Source organism: Antennarius striatus, chromosome 3 (assembly GCF_040054535.1).
Source record: "Antennarius striatus isolate MH-2024 chromosome 3, ASM4005453v1, whole genome shotgun sequence".
NCBI classification, from domain to species: domain Eukaryota; kingdom Metazoa; phylum Chordata; class Actinopteri; order Lophiiformes; family Antennariidae; genus Antennarius; species Antennarius striatus.
In genome coordinates, this window is record NC_090778.1 from 28078143 (window position 1) to 28087376 (window position 9234).

The following is a 9234-nucleotide window of genomic DNA, read 5'->3' on the forward strand; positions in this document are numbered from 1 at the left end:
AGGCGGCGTTACGAACACAATGTGAGTGACAGACTTGCTGTATCAACAGCTCCCCCTTTTCTGCTGTTGTGGCCAGAAATAAACCATAAATACCCCCCCGTCCCGGCCCTCGAATGGCTCGACCCCACCAGACACCGGCGCAGGAGACCAGGGACGCTACATCTTCCTGGGAGGCAAACGCAGGTGAGACCGGATCGTGGACCGAGTTGAGGATGTTCAGGTGTGTGTTTATGAGGCTGGTATTCCCTTCATGTGTGTGTGTGTGTGTGTGTGTGTGTGTGTCCTGAAGTGGAGGATCAGGATCAGGATCATGTCGGAGCAGCAGAGCACCCCGGAGCAGCAGGCTGCCGGGAAGAGCCAGGGAGGAGCTGGAGCCACGTATAAGGTACCGGACCCAACCCGAACCCGGAACGCCGGCTCGCTGTGAGTGTGTTCACACTGAGGTGCAGCTGACCCCGCCCCCTCTGTGCGGTCCAGGTGCTGCTGTTTGAGTTTGAGAACTTCCAGGGACGCAAGGCGGAGTTTTCAACCGAGTGTAAGGATGTGACGGCGAAGGGTCCGGAGAAGGTCGGGTCGGTCATCGTGGAGTCCGGACCGTGAGTAACGAGTCTCGGAGTCCCAACCCCACCCTAAATAAAAACAAGCACCAGTGCACGGAGGGTTAATTAAACGACTATAAACCATTTTTATTTTCATTGGTTAGAATCACCTAAACTGTAGAGAATTTTTTTTTAAAACCCTATAAACTATTTTATTTCCTGCGTAACCTCGTTTCCTCCTCAGACGTTCCGTTCTGGGGGTACGTAGCATGTCGCTAGCTAATGCTACCACTCAGTCTGGCCATATCATTAAATTTAAAGTATTATATTCAATCATTTATAGCAGGAATAGATTAATTGATCTGTTGACATTTGATTTACTACATGATAGATAAACTATTAGCAGCCTCAAGCTGTTAGCATGTGAGCAGTGAGTTATTTTTGACCATAACTCAAAAACTGTTTCAGATTTTCTCATCAAACTTTCTGCACGCAGCAGTCGGGTACTGAATGGCCTCCTGAGGCTATTTCAGAACTTTAATCATTAAACTGATGAAATTATCACCATCAAATCATCTAAAATGTAAAGATGTGGAGAGATATCAGCGATAGCTACGTGCTACGTAACTACCAGGCTGCTGTATTTTCCTCCACGAGGAGGAACAAAAGAATTTTTAATTAAACGTCAGATTATTTTCAGAATAATGTGAACATATATAAGATAAAATATTTTCAAACCTTAAATTCAAATCAGAATCATTTGTCTCAATCCGGGTTAAATGTCTGCCCCGTTTGCCCCCAGCTGGGTGGGTTACGACCGGCACGGGTTCAGCGGGGAGCAGTTCATCCTGGAGAAGGGCGAGTACCCGCGCTGGGACACCTGGACCAACAGCCAGAGCAGCTACTCCCTGTTCTCGCTCAGACCCCTCAAAGTGGTGGGTGACCCGACCCCCCCGAGCCAGGAACAGTTTCAGGCATGGCTTCAGACATCTGAGGGAGTGTTTGTCCTCCACAGGACGGTGCCGACCATAAGCTGCACCTGTACGAGAACCCGGGGTTCACCGGCAGGAAGATGGAGATCGTGGACGACGACGTTCCCAGTTTGTGGGGCCACGGTTTTCAGGATCGGGTAGCGAGCGTCAAGGCTCTTAACGGAACGTAAGGTTCCACCCTGAGGTCGTCCGGTCTTACCCCCGTCCTCTGAAGCCGTGAGTCTCACCATCTGTCTTCCTCCCTCCCCCCCAGGTGGGTCGGGTACATGTACCCCGGGTACCGAGGGCGCCAGTTCGTCTTTGAGCAAGGAGACTTCAAGCACTGGAACGACTGGGACGCCCCGGCGCCTCAGATCCAGTCTGTCCGACGGGTGCGAGACATGCAGTGGCACAAGAGGGGCTGCTTCATTGTCCCCGACCCGGCTCCAGAACCCGAGCCCGCCCCGGCACCAGCACCTCCTGCCCCACCGGCCACCGCTGGAGCCACCTAAGCAGCTGCTGGTGCCCAGCGAGGAGTGAAATGTATGTTTCAGAGGCTAATAAAGGTTGTTTGACGTGGATTCGGCTCTGTTTCTTATTGGACGGGTTTGACCCGTTAGGGTTTGGGGACTAGAATGTGGGGTCCAGACCACCACCAGATCTGGACCACCACCAAAACCATCATCTGAGCTTTAAACCGAAAGCAGGGGACTCAAACATCTCAGATGCTAGTTGTGTTAGCAGCTAAATAAAGATCCACTCCTACAAATACAAAAAATTCTCTTATAATCATTTTATTAAAATCATGAATATATTTGATCAATAATTTTGGGATGTTTTCTGAGAAATTAAAATATCTTTTGAAATCCAGTTAATGCATCTCAATCCAGATCCACACCAGAACGTACAAGACCTGCTTCCATCAAGATTTGAGGAAATGGAGTCGGGGTTTTTTTATTTTATTTTATTTTTATAACTTATGTTTTTGATAATTACGTCATTAACAGAAATAAAACCAAATGAATAAAATTGGAAATTTATATGTGTCAAAAATACATATAAAAAAAGAGTGGAAAAATTCATTGATTCTGTTCTTCTTCAAAACAAACTTTTCTGGATCCTGGTCCAAATGATAATTTAAGGATTTGTTTCTGGTCTCCATTAAGTTTATATATTAACAGAATTATAGAAACGTTATTGAGGAACCTTCCTGACAAATCAAATGAAACCGTCTCCATGGAGACGATCCCGCCTTCATAATATGCTTCACAGTCGTGATGGTGATGATAATGATGATTATGATGATGATGATGATGATGATGATGATGATGATGATGATGGAACCATCTGCAGACATTAAAGCGCCTCAGACAATTTTTATTGTTATTTATTTATTTCATTATTTATTATTCTCTCATTATTCTATTTTACCTTTTCAAAGAACAATCTGAGTGTGTGATGAGATTACGATCAACAGCAGATTATGACATCATAAGATTTAATGTAATCTATGACAGAACACATTTGGACAGATTAATATGAGTGTAGTTGTTTCCTGAACCTGAACCTCCATCCAGCAGGAGAATCAGACAGGATGTCAATAAATTATAGAGAAGAAGTAGAAAGATCCTGAAGCAGAACCAGAACCAGAACCAGAACCAGACAGCCTGATCCAGAACCAGTATGTGGTTCCTGGTTCAGAGCCTGTTGGTGGTCCTGGTCCAGAACCTGTTGGTGGTTCCTGATCCAGAACCTTCAGCATCCTCAGAAGCTGCTGATGGAGATCTAGAATCTGATTGGATGAAGTTAAACATGTGACCATTACTGCTGCTCTCTTCTTTCCCCCCATCAGCTCCATCAGAGTTCAAATGGAGCTGATTGGCTGGAGTTTCTGTTGCTCCTCCCTGAACAGGAAGTGTACATCTGTTAGGTTCCAGATTAGCATCGTTAGCACAGCTCAGATTTTACCATGTTTTCATGTCAACATGAAAGAAAAACTGAAGGAATGAGAGAAACTTCGAGTCCAAAGAGGCTGTGATGCTTGAGGGGCGGGGCTAATCTCTGTTTACAACTATTTACTATTTATTCTTCTTGCATTTTTTTATGCAGCTGCCGTGAAAACAGTCGATGAATAACTCACTAACACTGATTTAATCGATAGTTTTCAATCTCACAAACCTTTACATATTAATATCATACTCTGTCATAAGCAGTTCTTTTCAAAGGTTTTTGTTCTACATTCTCATCACACGATTTGCTCATTTTAATTGATAAAATAAAACTTTTGTCTTTGCTTGAATGAATAAACCAACTCGTTCATAATCACAAGATATCTGTCTCTTTCTGTAACGTTTAACTAATTCTGCTGACAAACCAACCAAATGAGCCAAAAAGATGAACAAACTGGACAGATTTCTGCTGTTCTGGAATACTTTTGGGCCCCTTGACATGAGAGGTTGTAAACATTTATAAAACATTTAAATAATAATAGAAGTCAACAAGAAAAACATTTGCCATTTCTTGTACTATTTTGACTAAAATCCAACCATTAGTGACAAAATGAGTCAAAGCCTTGAAATAAAATATCGAATTATCTTCGACTCGTTGAAGCTCTGATCCGGATTTGGACTCCAGCTCGGTCTAACGTTTCGTTTCTCTCTCTCCCTCTCTTTGTAGGTGTTGGACTCTTGGCACTGTCGGTGCTGAATCATGAGGATATTGAACAATGACTGGCCGGACAAAACTGACAACTAATGAAATAACTTTGTGGGAGTTTGGCAAAGCGAAGTGGGGGGGAGGCTGCACGGTGAACCCTCATTTCAGGCTGCTGGGCCTATGGCAGGCCGACCTGCAGGCCTGCCGGGACCCTGTGGGCACTGTTGGCAGAGTTTCCCCCCCTGCGCCACGTATATATTGAGCCCTTCGTGCCACCACCAACACACTGGCACAGACAGGTACTGGTAAGAGGCTCACGTTGCTGCACCGTATTCAAAGTTTATTACCTTATTTTTCTGTTTTTATGACCTCCTTTTTCTGTGTTTGAACTCTTGTTCATAAGTCTTTCTTTTAAAATCAGAACCATTTCAGTTGTTTTTATTTTTTTCCGTTTCTTTCCAGTTTCTTCCTCACTAACCCGTTCGCTATGGCCACAGACCACCAGAGCCCTGCCTCCAAGCAGCAGCAGCCAGGCACCAGCGCATTCAAGGTGGGACGAAACACGTGCAGAAATTCTGATCACGATTACGATGCACGACTTCACCAAACATCCGGTTTGCGCTCTCTTTCCTGTTCTCCTGCCCCTCAGCTGGTTATCTACGAGCAGGAAAACTTCCAGGGTTCCTGCCATGAGCTGACTGGTCCCTGCAACAACCTCCAGGAAGCAGGCGTGGAGAAAGTGGGCTCCATACTGGTGCTTTGTGGACCGTGAGTGGTGAACAGAGACTACAGAGGCGAACTACGGCCCGTGGGCCGTGTATGGCTCATTGGGCTCTGTGATCCGGCCCGCCAAACTAGTTTAAATTATAAAATTACTGTTATGAAATGAATGCATTTGTACAATAACTTTTACAATAATCCCTGTATATGTATGCTTTGCTACTTGTTAAATGTCAAAAACTTTAATACCAAATTTTAGAGCCCTGTTTGGCCCACCAGTCAAATGGTTTGCCCACCCCTGGACCAGAGAGTGATCCCAACCCAGACAGACAGGGACTTTAGCTGAAAACAAATGGAGGTATGCTGAACTGGTCAGTCACAAGCATCCGTCTCTCCCCCTCAGATGGGTGGGGTACGAACAACCCGGGTGCAAGGGGGAGCAGTATGTGTTCGAGAAGGGGGAGTATCCTCGCTGGGACTCCTGGACCAACAGCCGGCGGAGTGACACCATTATTGCCTTCAGGCCCATTAAAGTGGTAAGACAGGACACGTCAGGTATCCCATCGGGAAGTTAACACCCGTGGTTAAAACCCGACTCATCTCTCAGGACAGCCAAGAGCACAAGATAGTCCTGTTCGAAAACCCCAGCTTCGCGGGGAAGAAGATTGAGATCGTAGACGACGACGTTCCCAGCTTCCACGCACACGGCTACCAGGAGAAAGTCTCCTCTGTCCGGGTTCAGAGCGGCACGTGAGTCCCTGCAGATGATGTGTGACGCTGTGACTCGTGTATTTGTCTCTAACTGGACTCTCTCTCCTGTCTCTGCTCCTGATGGCCAGTTGGGTCGGCTATCAGTACCCAGGCTACAGAGGCTACCAGTACCTGTTTGAAAAGGGGGAGTATAAGGAATGCGCTGAGTTCGGGGCCCAGGTTCCTCAGATCCAGTCGGTTCGGCGCATCAGAGACATGCAGTGGCACCACAGAGGTGCTTTTCACCCCGTCAGCTAAGACTGCCCCTCTTTCCGGTCAGGAACATGGCAGCCTCGCCCCCCTCCAGCAGAAACCTCTTCAATCTGCATTCACACCAGTTTGATGTCTGTTGCAGCTGCAGTGGTGACATTCTTTGAAGCAAACTAATAAATTTTTATTGCTCAGATTGTTGTGTGATCCTGAAGGCGTCCTTTCACCAACATCATAATTATAAATCACACAGGGAGCGTGAATCTCCACTGGTATCACTGTTAATAAGACCAGAACAATCAGAATGTAGTTTCCTGACAAAGTCAGAACAAGTTTTTGACAGTTGTTTGTCTATCGGCCACAGAAAAAGACAAAATGCACACAGTGCAGGTTTTCATTTTTGTTGTATCAGTCTAGGAAATGATATGATGATGATATGAAATCTGACTTGTTCCATCACCGGATTTCTTCTCCGGATTTCGCCTCCTAGGTCTATAATCATTTCTTTATCAGCAATAACTTGAGTTATCAACAAAATATAATTTTCTATGATAAAGGATTCAGATTTATTTTTGGTCTAGGTATAACTTTACCTTTCACAAATACATACATTAATTGAATAACTCTGAATATACTAGAAGAAGAAGAAGAAGAAGAACTTGACTACCTATGGTTTCAAGTGTTTACCCTTCAGTTATCCAACTGTGGTCCAATTCAAACTGACCTCCTCTTCAAAGATTTAATCTAACAGATCTGGTTCATGATCTGAATGATTCGACACACTTTGGCTTAGTAGTTTTCCACATATGGATACTTTTATTTTGATAATAGTGCCAGAAAGTATTTTTAAGGAGCCCAAATCAATTTGTTATAAAAGACATCTCAAATCAGATTTGGAATCCAGATCCAGCTCAGAACTGGATCGACACATCCCCGGCCAAAGATATTCCTTAAAATCTTCACTTAAATATGAAATACAGAAACCCATACCTCAGAGATCACACGGGTTTGTTGGTAGGGATGAAAATAATGGTTTGTTATGTCAATTGAATGATAACTAACAAATCCTGATTTTTAATCAATATCTAAATGATCTATTAATTAAGGCACTTTTGGGATCGTCAGTGCCTTTTTATGTGCACTGACCAGCTCGAACCACTGGGTGGTGCTGTGGGTGTTTATAGCTGACGTAACTTCCTGAACTTCCGGTTTAGATACACGGTTGAACGACATGCTAGCTGCTGTAATATAGTGTAACACTTATGTTAAAGTAACGACAGTTACATTTTAAAGTGGTTTTCAGGGATAAACCCTTATTTTCTTCTCACGTCCGTTTCCGGTTCATCTGAAACTTTGGTAGGAAAATGTTTTAATGTTAAAAGTGACGGATTTACGTCGATGTTTTCTCCTGGAAGCTAAGCTAACTCCCTGCTGTGTTGCTAACGCCAAACACTTCTTACCGGTTTTATGACAAATGTTTTAGTCTGAATCACTGAATCTTAATAAATATGTGTTTACCTTTCAGGAGAAGTCATGTTTGGTTTAGTTAACGTCGGAAAATGAGCTTCTGCGTCTTGGTTTAATGTATTTATAGCTAGCTAACTACTACTAGCAACAGAAACTAGCCAAAATGCTCATGTCTGAATCCATTGGGAATGTTTTTGTCCTTTAAACTGACGTGAATGATCATTTCTCTTGTGATAATGCCAATTGTGTGAATCTAAACAATATTCTGCATTATTATTATATATATAATTATGAGGTCTAACATCTTTCCATTTAAAATGCTGGACATTTGTTTGAAATTGGACACAGAATAAGCGATTGTAAACCGGATTTTGGTTTTCCAGACATGCCTGTCCTGTGCAGCAGCTGTGTGGACAAGCGGGCGGTGCTGAAACGTCCAAAAACTGGCCACTCTCTGTGTAAGGAGTGTTTCTTCTGGGCCTTTGAGGAGGAGGTGCATCAGACGATCCTGATGGCGAAGCTCTTCAAACACGGCGAGACGGTGGGGATCGCCGCCTCGGGTGGAAAGGACTCCACGGTGCTCGCTCACGTGATGAAGCTCCTGAACGAACGGTACGACTACGGCCTTCAGCTAATGCTGCTTTCAGTGGACGAGGGGATCACTGGTTACCGTGACGACTCCTTGGAAACGGTGAAGAGGAATCAGCAGCAGTATGAGCTACCGCTAAAGATTGTGTCGTACGAGGAGCTGTACGGCTGGACTATGGACGCCATTGTGAAACAGGTGGGACTGAAAAACAACTGCACCTTCTGCGGCGTGTTCAGAAGGCAGGCGTTGGACAGAGGAGCCATCATGCTGAATGTGGACAAAATATGTACAGGTAAGAGGAATGTCGAGCTAAAAATGTGAACTGCTCTTCGTCAAAGATGAAGCTGTTGTTGATGTGTTGTCTTCTTGGATTGTTTTTTTTGGGACAGGTCATAACGCTGATGACATAGCAGAGACTGTTTTGATGAACGTCTTACGAGGGGACATCGCTCGACTGCGCCGCTGCACCGCCATCTCCACAGCCAGCGAGGGTGACGGCGTTGTGCCGCGTTGCAAGCCCCTCAAATACGCGTATGAGAAAGAGATCGTTCTGTACGCCTACTTTAAGAAGCTGGACTACTTTTCCACTGAGTGCATCTACTCGCCCAACGCTTACCGAGGCCACGCCAGGACGTTTTTAAAAGACCTGGAGAGCGTGAGGCCGAGCTCCATCATAGACGTCATCCACTCAGGGGAGAACCTCTCTGTGCGGGAGGGGGTGAAGATGCCTGTGCAGGGGACCTGTAGCCGCTGTGGCTACATCTCCAGCCAGGCTCTCTGTAAGGCGTGTGTGCTGCTGGAGGGGCTGAACCGAGGTCTGCCGAGGCTGGGCATCGGCAAACATCACCGGCTGCACGACAAAATTATCTCCCAGCAGCCCCTGACAGAGAAGGAGGAGAGGAAGCTGAAGCCAGTAGATTTTTGATGATTATTTTTGAAAAAATAATAAGGAAAAAATATATAATAGAGTATATATAATCATGTTTTAAATGAAATGCGTTATTTTAAGTCTAATGAAGGTTAATTATCTTAATATTTTTTTCATTTACAATAAAAGGATATTTCAAGATGGATGTTGTAATTTTTGCTTTCCCATGTTAGTATGTTGTAAATAGTTATTGGTTGAATTCTAAAGGCATTCACAATCCAAGTTCTACAATCTATTGATTCAGTGTCTTAAAGTTTTAGCATGTATTCAAGCTGATTTTGCCTCCATCCACCAAAGGTTACCCTCAACTACTACTATTATTTCCTTCTACTGAAGCCTAAATGAATTATAGTGTACTATTCATTCTACTAAGATTACAAACACAATTTTTTTAGACTTAGGTTA

At 44.4% G+C, this 9234-nt stretch overlaps 3 protein-coding genes across 4 annotated transcripts; all 3 read left to right on the forward strand.

Moving 5' to 3' along the window:
* Window positions 1-32: 32 nt before the first annotated feature.
* On the forward strand, window positions 33-2091 carry crybb3 (crystallin, beta B3). The gene is made up of 6 exons (XM_068310315.1): window positions 33-183; window positions 290-385; window positions 478-596; window positions 1342-1474; window positions 1555-1697; window positions 1785-2091. The coding sequence occupies exons 2-6, from the start codon at window positions 311-313 to the stop codon at window positions 2020-2022; spliced, it is 708 nt and encodes a 235-aa protein (XP_068166416.1). The 5' UTR covers window positions 33-183; window positions 290-310; the 3' UTR covers window positions 2023-2091.
* Window positions 2092-4307: 2216 nt separating this feature from the next.
* On the forward strand, window positions 4308-6039 carry crybb2 (crystallin, beta B2). Of its 2 annotated transcripts, none has more exons than XM_068310312.1 (6): window positions 4308-4470; window positions 4628-4715; window positions 4815-4933; window positions 5289-5421; window positions 5493-5635; window positions 5725-6039. In XM_068310312.1, the coding sequence occupies exons 1-6, from the start codon at window positions 4346-4348 to the stop codon at window positions 5891-5893; spliced, it is 777 nt and encodes a 258-aa protein (XP_068166413.1). In that variant the 5' UTR covers window positions 4308-4345; the 3' UTR covers window positions 5894-6039. The 2 variants fall into 2 exon arrangements, with proteins under 2 accessions (XP_068166413.1, XP_068166414.1); XM_068310313.1 differs by having other exon boundaries at window positions 4308-4464.
* Window positions 6040-7068: 1029 nt separating this feature from the next.
* On the forward strand, window positions 7069-8926 carry ctu1 (cytosolic thiouridylase subunit 1 homolog (S. pombe)). Its single transcript, XM_068311472.1, has 3 exons — window positions 7069-7201; window positions 7696-8193; window positions 8291-8926. The coding sequence occupies exons 2-3, from the start codon at window positions 7698-7700 to the stop codon at window positions 8824-8826; spliced, it is 1032 nt and encodes a 343-aa protein (XP_068167573.1). The 5' UTR covers window positions 7069-7201; window positions 7696-7697; the 3' UTR covers window positions 8827-8926.
* The last annotated feature ends 308 nt before the right edge of the window (window positions 8927-9234 follow it).